The sequence below is a fragment of the Cynoglossus semilaevis genome, chromosome Z, assembly GCF_000523025.1.
Source record: "Cynoglossus semilaevis isolate Cse_v1.0 chromosome Z, Cse_v1.0, whole genome shotgun sequence".
Classification (NCBI taxonomy): Eukaryota; Metazoa; Chordata; class Actinopteri; order Pleuronectiformes; family Cynoglossidae; genus Cynoglossus; species Cynoglossus semilaevis.
In genome coordinates, this window is record NC_024328.1 from 16,291,453 (window position 1) to 16,306,915 (window position 15,463).

The window sequence follows — 15,463 nt, forward strand, 5'->3', positions numbered from 1 at the left end:
TATACATGTATTGTATATATATATATATAAAATATAAATATATATAATATATACATGTAACTCTAAATCAGTCAATTGTCATTTTATTGTATTTCATGCATTATATATAACATCAAGCAACATACAGTCTTTTTATTTTTAAATTACATAATTTTGTACGAGGGAGGCTGGAGACATTGAGTCTGAGTGGCCTATGTTCTCCACTTCCATTGTTGGCGCAGCTGTCCGAAGCTGCGGCCATAAGGTCTCCAGTGCCTGTCGTAGCGGCAATCCCCGAACCCGGTGGTGGACACCGGAGGTAAGGGATACCGTCAAGCTGAAGAAGGAGTCCTGGTTCGTGGGACTCCTGAGGCAGCCGACGGATACAGGCAGGCCAAGCGGACTGCAGCTCAGGTAGTCGCTGAAGCAGAAACTCTGGTCTGGGAAAAGTTCGGGGAGGCCATGGAGGAGGACTACCGGTTGGCTTCGAAAAAATTCTGGCAAACCATCCGGTGCCTCAGGAGGGGGAAGCAGTTTCCCACCACCGCTGTTTACAGAGCTGTTGACCTCGATTGCGATTGTCGTCGGACGGTGGAAGAAATACTTGGAATACTTTGAGGATCTTCTCAGTCCCACTGAAACACCTTGCACGGAGGAAGCTGAGGCTGAGGACTCAGGAGCTGATCCCCCCATCTTCTGTGCTGAGGTCACCGAGGTAGCCAAGAAGCTGCTCGGCGGAAAGGTGAAAGGTGAAATCCGCCCTGAGTACCTCAAGTCGCTGGAAGTTGTGGGGCTGTCTTGGTTGACACGTCTCTGCAGCATCACGTAGCAGTCCGGGACAATACCCCTGGACTGGCAGACCAGGGTGGTGGTCCCTCTTTTCAAAAAGAGGGACCGGAGGGTGTGTTCCAACTATCGGGGGATCACACTCCTCAGGAAAAGTCTATTCCAGGGTACTGGAGAGGAGAATCCGGCCGATAGTCAAATCTCGGATTCAAGAGGAACAATGCATCTTGGTCGTTGAACGCTGGACCAGCTCTATACCCTCCACTGGGTGCTTGAGGATTCATGTGAGTTTGCCCAACCGGTCCACATGTGTTTTGTGGACTATGAAAAGGCTTTCGACCGTGTCCCTTGTGGTATTCTGTGGGGGGTGCTCCGAAAGTATGGGGTCGGCGGCCCTCTTCTAAGGGCTGTCCGGTCCCTCTACAACCGGAGCAGGAGCTTGGTTCGCATTGCCGGCAGTAAGTCGGACCTGTTCCCGGTGCATGTTGGACTATGGCAGGGCTGCCCTTTGTCACCAGTTCTGGTCATTATCTTTATCGACAGAATTTCTAGGCACAGCCAGGTGTCGGGTGGGGTTCAGTTCGGGAAGATCGTCAGTTCGGGAGCCACTGGATTTCATCTCTGCTTTTTGCGTATGATGTTGTCTTGTTGGCTTCTTTAAACCACGACCTGCAGCATGCACTGGGGCAGTTCGCAGCCGTGTGTAAAGGCAATGGGATGAGAATTAGCAACTCTAAGTCCAAGGCCATGGTTCTCAACCAGAAAAAGGTGGTTTGCACCCTCCAGGGTGGGGAGGAATTCCTGCCTCAGGTAGAGGAGTATCTTGGGATCTTGTTCACAAATGACGGTAGGATGGAACGTGAGATTGATAGGCGGCCGCAGTAATGTGGTCACTGTATCGGTCCGTTGTGGTGAAGAAGGAGCTGAGCCGAAAGGCAAACCTCTCGATTTACCAGTCGATCTACGTTCCTACCCTCACCTATGGTCATGAGCTTTGGGTCTTGACCAAAAGAACAAGATCCCGGATACAAGAGGCCGAAACAAGCTTTCTCCGCAGGGTGGCAGAGCTCTCCCTTAGAAATGGGGTGAGAAGCTCTGTCACACGAGAGGAGCTCGAAGTAGAGCCGCTGCTACTCCACATCGAGGGGAATCAGATGAGGTGGCTTGGGCATTTACATCGCATGCTCCTCTGGACACCTCCCTTGGGAGGTGCTCGGGTCCTGTCCCTCTGGGAGGAGACCTAGGGGAAGACCTAGGCCACGCTGGAGCGACTACGTCACGCGGCTGGACTGAGAGCACAATGGGGTCCCCCCAGAAGAGCTGGAGGAAGTGTCTGGGGAGAGGGAAGCCTGGGTGTCCCTGCTCAGACTGGTGCCACCGCCTCGGATAAGCGGATGATGATGGATGGATGGATGGAATTTTGTACATTTAGAGTAAAAAACTAGATATGCAACTTGCTGTATCATATTATAGATTAAAACATTATTATAAATATATATATATATTACATATATATATAAATAAAATATATATAATATAAATATACATGATATGTTTTCTTATGTTTTCTCATTACTGTATTATGGTAGCACTTTTTATATTTGTTTGTGTTTTATTATGTTTTTGTTTGTTCAGAAAAAAAGAATATTTGACCATTGTGACCCAATGTATCAAATATGATACAAATTGAAACTCATATATAGAAAATTATATTTGATTTTTTTTAGTTTGTTTGTTCAGAGGGACCAATAAAGTAATTTTATGTCAATTATTTAATGGTTTGGGCTTTACAGGGTTAAATGAAAAGAGGCAGTAACTGTACTTCTACAGTAGAGTCATGGTGTTTCCACAACTAATGAAGCCCACAGATGTTAAAGGGTTAAGCTCAGATAAGAGAGCATGATGGTGATGAGTGTGACGCATCATCATTACACTGCATAGTATTTGTAATAAAATATTATCTCCTTCCTTCTACAGGGGAATGCACGCCTCACTCACCTCCTTTTGAATTCCAATGACATAAAATGTCTTTCCTTCAAACTTCAGCTTACTGACGTCGGCCCTGCAAAAGATTATATATTATTCATTAAAAAAACACTAGAATATAGTGATAAATTATGTTTGTCTACATTGGTTTTTGGCAGCATCCATTAATCTTAATTCAAAGGACGGTCTGCTGGCTCTAAAGGCAACTAAGCACGGAATACGGCACAACATACTGGCAGAGACAAAGAGGAAATACTTAGGATGCAAAGCCAGGGCTAGAGTAAAGGCGAAGATGGCGGATGAACGGAGGCGTTTCCTCCGTCATCATGGAAAACATACAACCAGCGGATATACCGGGAGTGCATCCTGTTCATCCTCACAGGGACTTGGCTTACTGACAGGGTAACCGATGTTAATGTGGACCTGTGAGGATTTACGGCAGTGAGAGCTGACAGGGACACAAAAGCATGTGGGTAGAGCAAAGGTGGGGGACTAACTGCTGGTGTAACCCCGGACATGTCTCCGTAAAGAAAGTTTTATGTTGCCCGGACTTGGAGCTATTAGACATGCTATCTGCCGAGGGAGTTTAGTCACGTGATCTCCCTCTGTATTTACATTCCTGAGAGAGCTGCTCCTGCCACTGTCTGTACATGTGTATGCAGATTTAGATGTAAATGTGTGTAGGTGAAACAAAGAAGTAATACATAAGGTGCACCGTGTTATAAGGCGCACTGTCGATTTTTGGTGTATGCATATGTATATGTATATGTATATGTATATGTATATGTATATGTATATGTATATGTATATGTATATGTATATGTATATGTATATGTATATGTATATGTATATGTATATGTATTTGTAAATATATAGATAGAATAGATATTAGTAATACAATTATTTGTACAACCATTGTTACCAGGAGCTACTATACATATATAATATACAACTATTTGTACAGCCGTTGTTACTAGGAGCTACTATACATATATAATATAATATGTTGTATGTGTGTGGTGGCTCTTGGTGATAATGGTTGTATAAATCAGGTCGACATCATACACTAATATATCTGCTGGTACTGCCTATAACTGTTTATCTAATTTAATTATTTAATTACTCAACTACTTCTACTGTTCATATATGTAAACTATTTATCTATCTATCTATTTATCTATCTATCTATCTATCTATCTACCTATCTACCTATCTACCTACCTACCTACCTACCTTTGTTCTCATTATCAGTAAGTTCACTACAGACTAAAGGTTTCATATTTTTGCACAGACTCCAGAATCTGTACCATTTGAGGAGGTGGATCCTCTTGTTTCCCTGGAAGACCACAAAGCCTATGGCAGTAAATCCGAGAAAGGCTGTGGAGCCAGTGAAGTCCTAGAAACAAACAAAATCAGTGTAGGAGAGGCAGTACCATAAATTATAGGATACAGCTTCAAGTATAGCAATTATTTCCATAGTAACGACACCTACATGTGCAAAATGATCTGTTTGTTTCCAACTCCAACCTGATAATTAGCACGGATCAAGTCCACACAGCACAGAAACTAGAGTTTGAAAAAACTCTCTGTAGTTAGTGAAAAATAACAATTCCCGAAGCTTGCCATCTGTAAATCTACCTCATATCTGTCTTCATTAATCTTACATCAGGGGTGTCAAACATATGGCCTGCGGGCCAAAACTGGGCCACTAGGGTGTTCAATCTGGCCACTTGATGGATTTTGAAAACAAGAAAAATACACAAGCACTTCATGTTCAGTAGATGTTTTTGTAAAATACTATTTAATAAAATATAAATACATAATAATAAATATTATATATATACTTGTACTGTTTCCATTAAAAAGGGGGAAAAACATGGACTTATTGTTATAATTATAATTATTTTATATTTTTCTCTTTTGGTCCACTTGACATCTAATTAGGTTGTATGTAGCCTGTGAACCAAAATGAGTTTGAAACCCTTGTCTTACATATTTATCTTATATAAAGCACTTAGGGCTATGTCACATACGGACATAAGGATGCGTCTTAGATTCTAATTTTCCAACTACAGTGTGGCTTATACTACAGTCAGAGTCCTGTTATTCCATGACATACAGTCAAAAGCAACCTATGTTTGCCAGAAAAGCTAAAAATGGGGGGCATATTTACTATTTAATGTGTAGGTGATTTCTGATTTACATCCTTAATGCAGTTCTCAGCCAAATAAAAGGGTCAGTGTTAAATCAGATTTAAGTAGACACTAAAAAAGATCAAGGTCATTGACCTTTGCTCGCTCATCACTTCTGTCAGTGTTAGCCATTTTGCTGCTCTGCTGTCACCAAGGTCCATCACATTCGTCAATACGAGTGCAAATAAAGAGCAAATGGGCAAAACGTACAATATAGTGAGTGAGTAAGCGTGTTTAGTTGATGCTGAACATTTGTATTGGTAACTAGTGATACCATGTGTTCATGAACTGCCCCCAGCCTTGTTACCTTGCAAGGATGAGGATCCACTCCATACGTTTCCAGGCTGTGAGACCTTTGGAGCATGTTTAACTCTGCGATGGCAGCACTTTGTCCCCTGAAAAAACAACAAGAAGGAGTCGGGGGTGGCGGGACACATAAATCCTGTCAACCTGGACCAAAATACTGTACTTGTTTAAAACTATAATTATAATATACGATCGAACCCCAAGATACGAGTCTCTCGACATATGATTATTTCGAGATACGAGCAAGCCTTCGAGCAAATTTTTGCTTTGAGATGCAAGTAAAGATTTGAGATACGAGCACTGTACAGACACTAACGGTAGGTGGCCGAGCACTCGGAGCAGACCATGCCGCCTCACTCATTCACTTCATGTGTTCATCGAATTCTGTACGCATCTCCCGCGAGTCTTCCGTGTTGTGTTTACATTATCTATGTGATTTCCTCTCTATTTTGTGCATTACTCTTCATAATAGTGATGAGTCCTAAGAAAGTGAGTGGTAAGAATGGTCGTGAGAAAAAGAAACGCATGATGACCATGGAAATAAAGCATGAAATTGTCGATAAATATGAACGTGGTGCCCGCTAAAGAAAGAATACAAATTGAAAAAAGCAAAAAAGTTAAAAGTTAAAAATAGTAAAGTAAAAAAAATAGTTTAGTTAATTCTAAGTTTATCTTAGTTACAAGAAGTGTCTACGTATGGGCCATCTCTCTTCGCTCCACCCGCACCCCTCCTCCACTTCTGCACATGCCGCCATTAGCCTCAAAGGTAAAAACCACATTTTATATTAGATCACAGGAATCCTTATATAGTCCTTATATAGTCATTTGTGTGTGTATGTTTCTATAGCAATTTAAAACATGTTTTTATCATTGTTATTAGCACTAATAAGGGAGTTTCTTAGAGGGTTGGAACAGATTAATTTTTTTTTCTGTTATTTCTTATGGGAAAAAATGATTTGAGATACAAGCACCTCGAGTTACAAGCTTGGTCGTGGAATGGATTATGCTCATATCTCCAGGTTCCACTGTAATGTACAATATAATGTAATTGGTTTCCAACAAGTCCAAGGTTTCCAAGTTTATGTTATTTTTAATAAATGTACTTTCTGTGTGAACAACCATCCATAAAAATGAAGTGGTAGTAAAATATTTCCCACAGACTGGTTATATCTGGGAGAACAGTTACAACAGTGATGTAATCTGATAGTCCAGGTCCATATATCTGAGTTGCTTAATAACCAATTTTCAAATTGCACATGAATTGAATGTGGAAGATGTAACAGCTGACAACGTGCTGAACAAATATCAATCATGTACTGTACAAACACAAATAATCATATCATTATTTACAGCAAGTACTCAGCTAAAGTGAACGTGCTTGTGGTCTCTGCCATACAGAGTCAGCACATAGAGCAGGCATGGGCAAACCAAAGCCCGGGGACCAGATGTTTTGTAATCCGGCCCACCAAACATGTCCAAATTATATAATTGGTTAGTATTTTTATTTATTTTCCCTGCAATGTCCACAGTTTCCCTAGTAGAGAAGGCAAAAAGCATTTTAGGATATTAGCCTTTATGCATGACTTTTACATGTCATTTATCTAGGTTCACATAGTGCTCCATTTATCTGCTCCTGACCCGGCCCTCCTGTCAAATTTTAGGACCAGTTGTGGCCCACGAGTCAAAAAGATTGCCCACGTCTGATGAAGAGTGAGACAGAGCGAGAATGTGTATGTGAGAGAGAGAGAGCAAAAGGAAAGGAAGGAAAATGAACTACTTGTCATTGTAACACAGCACACCACTGCACACAACGAAACACACAACGTGACCTCTGCTTTTAACCCATCATCAAAATGAACAGTGGGCAGCTTTAAGCGCAAGCAGGGCCCATTAACATCATTTCTGCTTAAATCAATGGATTTTCTATATTCACTGTAAATATGATGGCCACAAACCAGATTATCATTGATCCCCTGAACTCACCACAGCTTACATGACATATTTGGTGTTTATACAGGATTTTTAAAAAGCTTTTGCTTTTATCTCCTACAGGAAGACATAGAGTACAACAGGAAGGGTACATAGCCTTTTGTCTGTCTTTAGTGGAATATAAGAAAATAAATCCATTACTTACAGTGAAGAAACTAGTTCTGACCCCAGTGTTTACCCTGCGTATATTTTACTCCTGATGTCCCTCATCACTCATCGCAGGATTCAGTAAATATACTGTTAAGTGTGAACTCACGGTACACCTACCTGAGCTCATTCCTATGTATTTCCATTATCTTCCTCTCCAGTTTCAGGGACTGTTTAGGGAACAGCCTGAAGTCATTGATGTAGTCTGATGGATGCTCCTCTGGATCATAGTCTCCGAGCTCAGCTGCAGAGAAATATTGATATGGAAAAACAACCACATCGTTAACACAAAAATATGCACAAGATTTACACAACACAGTTCTTGACCCATGGTTGCAAATGTAGTGAAATCCATTGTGTAATTTGGGGGGTTTACTGTTTGAAATTCTTAAATCAGATTAGTGGGCCACATACAACCTGATGAGATGTCAGGTGAGCTGGACCAGTACAATTATAACTTTAAAATTATAAAATTATTTAAGTAAATTATAACTGAATTAAACTTAACTTAACTTAAACTTAACTTATCTTTATTAGTCATTGTGACACAGCACAGCACAGCACACCATGCACAACGAAATTTGCATTTGCAATCTGCATTTAACCCATCACCAATTTTATCTATTTGTTTCATTTCAATTAAAAAAGAGGTGTTTGTGGACAAACAGCTTAAAAGATTTAAGAATAGATCAGAAACAATAATTGTAAATGTACAATTATATTAGATATTTATTATTATTTCCTTTTATTTACTTTTTTTATATACTTTTTACAGATCAGTCAGTTGGTTGATTGTTTTGTTAGATGTAAACAGCTAGTTAGATTCTGAATGTCATTTCTAAAATAAACCATCATTGGCTTATTTTTTATATTTATTCCAAACACAAAACAAATCATCTTGCAAATACCTCTACAGACAGATACTTACGTTATTTTTAGTTTATTCCCAACTGACCACATCTTTCTCCCATGTTCTGTCTTTTACAATCTGAAGTTTTTTCACATTTATATATATAATATATATAAGTGCATATATATATATATATATATATTATATATATAGAGAGAGAGAGAACAATGATGCAACAGTCTCTGTTTTAGCGTGAGCTACAACCGTTGATTTTTATCTTAGGTTAGGAGATTTAGCCACAGAAATTGGGGTTATATACAATAATAAATATAATACACTAATACAGTATAACAAGAGAAAAGTTACAGGCCACTGTTTATTCCCAAGTGTCACGTCAATTATTCTACCTTTTATTAAAAGAGATAAAAACAATACGTAAGGGACCTGTGATTGTTGAATACAGCATTTACATGTTGTGTTGAAAACTCCTTCCATAATCCTAATCCTGGTAAAGGCAGATGCCTGCAAACTGTCGATCAACATTTATGATCTACTTAGCTGAATAATAAATAATTCTACCTATGTTTAAACATAGCAAGATTATGAGTTCATTTATATTTCTTCAGCTCCAGATTCAAAAGTGACCCCTGGAATAAAATGAATGAATCAGGTCTCACCCTGAACAATGTAGGCTCCCAAATAGGCAGCTTCAGCAAACGGACAGAGGAGGCGACCGTGGTAGATGTCTCTCTTCAGCTGGAGATAGAGGAGATACCTGAACAAACACACACACACACACACGCACGCATGCATGCACACACACACACACACATTACTTAACTTGGACTGGGAGCTATACAAGAGGGTCCTCATGCGGCACAGGAATCACAGATTGACTCCTACAACACTGACTGGACTTGGAGTCCGCTACCGATTTTGAGACAAGACAGTTGCAACATTAAATACCAGGGTAAAGATGATATCAGCCAAAGCTACAGACCTTGGCTGTGTAATAATTTTCATGTGTTGCCATGATGTTTAGAGCAACAAGAGTATTGTCATAGAAACACATTCCATACCATAAAGGCTGGTATTATATAGTTACTATGGAAACAACTTCTGTACAGGCCATGGCCAGACTACAGTGCTGATTTGTCTTGTGAAACTGAGTCCGCCTTGGCCACAGTCAGACTCAAATAAAGGGGACCATGTGTTACCATAGAAACAGATGAGTGTGCTAACTCAGAATGTATGTTTTTTTGGACATGAGAAACAGACACAGCAGGAGAAGATCATTAAAGCCTAAACACATAAAATTAAGTTTCTGCTGCTGCGACTGCGGCCTGATTTTACAGAAAGAGTCTGAGTTTGAGGCAGATGTCTGGAAATAGTTCAAAAACCCCGGTTTGCATAAAAGCAGTAACAGTTGGTCAATAATTGATGATAAGTTGAACATTGACCTAATTTTCAAACTGTACAATTGACTTCCTGTTTGATATTGTATGGGTATATATTGTAAGAAAGTTTTGTGATTCTAAAGGGATTCAATGTGTGCACTATTAAAATAAACACATTCATTTTTGTTTTAAACCCCAGAAAGAAGAGAAAAAAAACATTTTTTATTTATTGTGCCTTCTGATCTTGACTTGAACATCGCTGAAATAGCTCATGGGTGCGACAAATCCTCAGGACAACGAATGATGCTCTTTCAAAGTGAGAATCAATGTTACAGAATGTAAAGTTTAATTGACCTCACTGATGAAAAACACCCTTAGGCAATAAAAGTGGTAGAGGGCAGAGGAACAAGCGAGATGAAAGAGAGAAGAAAAAGTGAAAGGAAGCATTCATTTTCTTCTTCAACCAGAATGGCTTCTATGATAATAGGTTGAAAGACTAAAGGGAAAACATTCTGTGTTAGCATGTTAGCCACCACAGTAGCAGCCGTGTATCATGGGACTTGGGCTGATACCTGCACTTTAACACTAGACAAATCTTTTCTTTTTCTTTTTTTTAAATAAATCTTATAAACCAACATCCGAAAGGTCTGATAAGTAAATCAAACATATTCATTTAAAATAGCTGGGTAACAATGGTCAAAATAAAACCTATCAATGAAATGACAGTTAGACTATGAAAACTTTTAAACTATGCTTTACTTTCAGCAATTTTTTAAATAAATGTTTTAATGTTTTTGTGTGCTATTCGGCTAACTGTACTGTTAACAGCATGATTACTTATTTATTACAACTGCAGAAAATATTTTATGAAGGGAGAGAAATTAGAGCGCCACCCAATGGTCCTTACCTGGTTAGCTCCTCTTTGATTTTAATTGGTTCATGGGGATAAAACTTCACCCTGAAGCACATGATGTAAGGCTGCTGAGCTGCTGAGGACAATAGACGCAGAGATATGAGCTGAATATATATATATATATATATATATATCTATATATATATATATATATATATATTCAGCTCATATCTCTGCGTCTATTGTCCTCAGCAGCTCAGCAGCCTTACATCATGTGCTTCAGGGTGAAGTTTTATCCCCATGAACCAATTAAAATCAAAGAGGAGCTAACCAGGTAAGGACCATTGGGTGGCGCTCTAATTTCTCTCCCTTCATAAAATATTTTCTGCAGTTGTAATAAATAAGTAATCATGCTGTTAACAGTACAGTTAGCCGAATAGCACACAAAAACATTAAAACATTTATTTAAAAAATTGCTGAAAGTAAAGCATAGTTTAAAAGTTTTCATAGTCTAATTTGGATGAAAAGAAAGGGGGAGAATTTACCCTTTGTTATATATAGTTAATTCAGTTATAATTGTACTGGTCCAGCTCACCTGACATCTCATCAGGTTGTATGTGGCCCATGAACCAAAATGAGTTTGAAACCCCCTGTCCTAGTTAATAAGTTTCAACTTTTCAAACCAGAAAGTTACATCTATTTCTATGAAATCTGCCTGTGAAATTTACCATTTATTTGTCTCTATTCTCTTAAAATCCTATCTTTGCTGTATATTTTGCATGGATTGATGCAGCAGAAGAAAATACCAGTCATTAGCTGTTTCTCTAAACTGAACTATGATTGGTCAATGTTTCATGTCACTCAATCAACTGTCCTGTGAGGTGAATGTTCAAAGCTTCACACTGACAATAGTTTAGCATTTGGTTAGTAAATGCTAACAGAACATTTGGTTAGCATTGCAGTAAATTGAACTGACTGAAGCTCTGTAGTCCAATTCTCAGTGTGAAGAACAGCATTGTTTGAGACAAGTAGCTGTAGGTTTAATATATATAAATGATTTCTGTGTGGTTCTATAATATAGCTGTTAGCACACCTGCCTTGCAAGCAGATTGTGCTGGGTTTGATTCCCTGAGGAACCACAGATCCTCCTATTTGGCAGCCCGTGAGGGGCACCTATGTACTTACAGTAATGGCGCCTCTTTTGGCAGCCTGTGTCATTTGGAAAAAAAAATCACACAGTATATTTTCCAATTGTGGGACAAGTAAGGGACTCTTTTTTTTCTTCCCATGGACTTGAGCTGATTATTGGCTTTCTTCTTGTCTCTCTTGTTTTTCATTGCCTCTCTCTTCTCTTAAGCCACCTCATCTCTATGCACTCGCTCCCTTCTAAGGTTTGTTCGTCTGATATTTATCTAAGGTTTAAAGATTTCTCGCTCTGATCCCATGTTGTTCCTCCTGCTGCTGTTGGCAGACACTGAGTGACTTATTGTTAGCTTTGTACAAAGTTACACACACACACAACCCAATGTAGCATTTTTACAAATTCCTAACAACACAGTGAGAACAGAGAAAACCATTAAAGGATGGATGATCCTCAGACAGACAGGAAGTTGAAACCAAAGCAATCAGAAAAAGATTAGAAGCAGAGACAGGAAAAAGTACAAATAACAAGCGGCATGTTACACACACACATACTTTCTCTGGTATACTGACTGCTGTGGTATTTGACGTATGTGTGTGAGTACAGTCTTTTATGACCTGAGCTGCTCTATGTAGTGACAACAGACTGTATCACACAAATACATGCAGTTCAGAGATATAGACACACAAACAGCAAATACAGAGCTGCAGGATGTAATGAAAAAAAAAACAGACACTTACATTTCATCTGCCTCACCACAGGCTTGTTGGGTTCCAGCCAGTGCTGACAGGGAGAAAACAAAGACAAATTTCAATAAGTTCTCATTTTTTGCACTCTTACTTTGTACTTTGTACCCGTGTACTGTACAAAATTGCAGAACGACTTGAAATGTTTTTTCGTTTAAAGAGATAGTTCGACACAGTCTTAGGGTGAGAAACTAGTTCTCATTCTTGTGGACATTGGAAAGCACTTAGGGCAGGCATACACTGTACAATTTTTTGCAGTGTACAGGGGGTAACGAGGGCCGATTATCTGTTCCTGACCCACAGAGAGCCCCAAGCCAACCGGATAATTTCTCCCTCAGTGCGCCTGTGCAAAGTGATAGTCACAATGGTAAGGCGTCGGTGGCATGAAAATATGGAGGTGAGATTGATAGAGCTGTGGCACTGTCCACAATAAACGTAATAAATAATAAATAAACAATACACGTACTGTCCACGTTTATTGAGCCATCTCCGACTCCAGATGCGCCGGCGCCTCTTCTTTTTAGAACTATCAGCGTACAGTACTGTAGCAATCACAAAGGCAGCCTTCTTCTTTTTGTCTAGCATGTTGCTAATAAACGGTGTCCAAGCTTTTACATAAATCTTTATTGACAGCTGTCAATAGACAGGACAGTCAGCAGGGGCCGACGAGACGTTTTCGCCCGCATAGTGTAAGCTGTGGTCGTGTTCAATGATCGGACCGTACAGTGTGAGTACATAAATTGTGATCTTTGTCTGTACATCGTAGACAATTATTCGTATAGTGTGTGATGGTACCAACGACAAGATTTTCAAAAATCGTATAGTGTATGCCCGCCCTTCTGATGCAGATTTTTCAACCAATGTCTGTTAGGACTATTTCCCTTTATGCCATTAAGACAAATTTGAAATTTATATGGGGTTGCCATCTGAGCTAGTGCAGCATGATTGACAGCAAATGCAAATTTGTAATGCAAAATGTAGTCACAAGCCGAAAAAGGTTGGGATGGACTACACTAAGGTGTGTGTTTGTGGAGTGTGTCAGTCTAAAAGTCTAATTTATCTTGGGTTTGGCTTTGATGTTTCTTCTCCAACTGATTTTTTCTGGACCGTTTCTTTCGTATTAAACCTTAAATTATTTTATTTTCTCTACCGTAACATCATTCTCAGGCTCATTTTTGGCTGGAGCACTGACTACAGGCTAGTACAGGGGTGTCAAACTCATTTTCCCCGGGGGCCACATCGGCAATACAATTCCTCTTGAAGGGCCGGTTGTAGCTGGATGACTGTATAGATCAGGGGTCCACAAACCCCGGTTCATAGGTCAATTGGTACCGGGCAGTGGGACACAGTAAAAAATGTACTTAATTTTTACTAATGTACTTTATTCAAGGAAAATCCAGTCCAGTCCATTAACTATTTTTATTTAAAGACAATCTGGTGATATTTAAAAACAGGTGGTACTGGCTGACCAGTCCTTGGAACAAAAAAGGTTGGGGAGCGCTGGTATAGCTGTAACTACTTCATGCACTACTTTCTGCAATTGATTATTATTTATTCAAGCTACAAATGTTGTTCATTGCAATTGTAATAAAAAAAACTTGTAATTTCTCAGGTTAAGAAGCTCTGCTGCATGAACTTTATTAAATGCTTTTTAAGCTCCTGCGGGCCACGGGCCTTGAGGTTGACACATATGGGCTTGTGCTTTTCACAACCACACTACATTATGATGTAAGGATTCATTAAATTGCATTTATGATAGAAACCAGACTTTAATTCCATTTTACTTTTGACTAGAACAACCTAGGGGGGAATGAGAAAAAGTACACAGAGTGTAATTTCCATATTTCCTGTCACTGAACAAATACTCTTTTGCCTCAAGGAAGACAAATTTAAGTGGATTAGTCACTGGATGTCACACTAAGCAGAAGATATTGATTGGTCAGGTTTTTAGCAGATGCGTGTGATAACTTACCCTCTGTTTCTCGGGGTCCACATATCTTATACCAAAGTAGTCTCTCTCCAGGAGGTTGTAGTGGTTACATACATGCTCCAACAAGAACTGGCCTTTGGTTTCTCTCTGGAAACAGAACACATAAAAAGATTGTTCGAGGTTTACTTTACGACCTGTCCGGCGTCTGAACCATTTTTCACATTAATTGGGTAATAAAAAAAATCCATAGCATAGAATCAGGAATCACTGATCATGATTGTAATGCAACTTCGTTAATATTTCCATCATCGTCTAAACCAGTGGTCCCAAACTCCCAGGGTGCGGACCGGCACTGGTCCCTGGGTCAACTGGTACCAGGCCGCATGGAAAGAATGCATAACTTTGATTATTTCCGTTTTATACAGTATATTATCTGATTCCGAACAGTGTTTTATTTTGAAAATGACCGGATTCTCTCCACCGCATCTGTCTGTGACTCACACTTGATACATGACAAGATGCTTGCCTCGGTCACAGAAAACAAACGTCTTTGGAAAGTTTCTTTCAGCAGGGTAAAAGAGCCAGTGAAGAAACAGAAGAAGAGCCTTTGTCTTCAAAGAAAAAGAAAGCTTGGCTTTTGGACTGGAAAATGGCAGAGTATGTACCACACCAGGAGAGCTCTATTGAAATCCTGCCCGAATCCGTTCTTTAAGTGTTTTTGTACATTAGTCAGCCTGTTTAAAACCTGCATAGAGACCATGGGCAAAGGCATCAAAAAGCAGATCTCGGCCGCAAACGAACATTGGGGGGAAAACAACCAAAGTGACGACATGCTAGCTAATCAAAGCGGGTAACACTAGTGGACATGGAGAAACTTCTGAAGGCAATGGAGTAGAGTATTATATTGAAACTTTCCGACCAACTCACCATGGACCATGCAGCTATTGAACAACATGTTAAACACATGGAAACTTTGCTAACGACATGGAGACCAGATTGGCTACCATTGAATCTACCTGCCTTGTCCTGTCACAAGAGAACCAGAGCCTCCGTTCTAAGATCGGCGACCTCGAAAATATATCTTGGCATAACTGGCATACCGGAGAAAGCTGAAGCTGAACAACCAACCACATTTATGGAGGTATTGTTGAAGGAAACAAT

General features: G+C 39.6%; 1 protein-coding gene across 3 annotated transcripts in view; it reads right to left on the reverse strand.

Annotated features, from left to right (window-relative positions):
- Positions 1-15,463, reverse strand: part of frmd3 (FERM domain containing 3) — a 62,726-nt gene that overhangs the window by 24,705 nt on the left and 22,558 nt on the right. Inside the window, exons 2-9 of one of the 3 annotated variants that reach the window (XM_017042789.2) lie at positions 14,345-14,449; positions 12,367-12,409; positions 10,540-10,618; positions 8,913-9,010; positions 7,506-7,629; positions 5,251-5,338; positions 4,059-4,147; positions 2,764-2,827 (exon numbers count right to left, since the gene is read on the reverse strand). In XM_017042789.2, the coding sequence (XP_016898278.1) occupies positions 2,764-2,827; positions 4,059-4,147; positions 5,251-5,338; positions 7,506-7,629; positions 8,913-9,010; positions 10,540-10,618; positions 12,367-12,409; positions 14,345-14,449 (690 nt within the window). Of the gene's footprint in view, positions 1-2,763; positions 2,828-4,058; positions 4,148-5,250; positions 5,339-7,505; positions 7,630-8,912; positions 9,011-10,539; positions 10,622-12,366; positions 12,410-14,344; positions 14,450-15,463 lie in introns of those variants that run through there. The other 2 variants (XM_008336670.3, XM_025053004.1) reach the window with 2 other exon arrangements.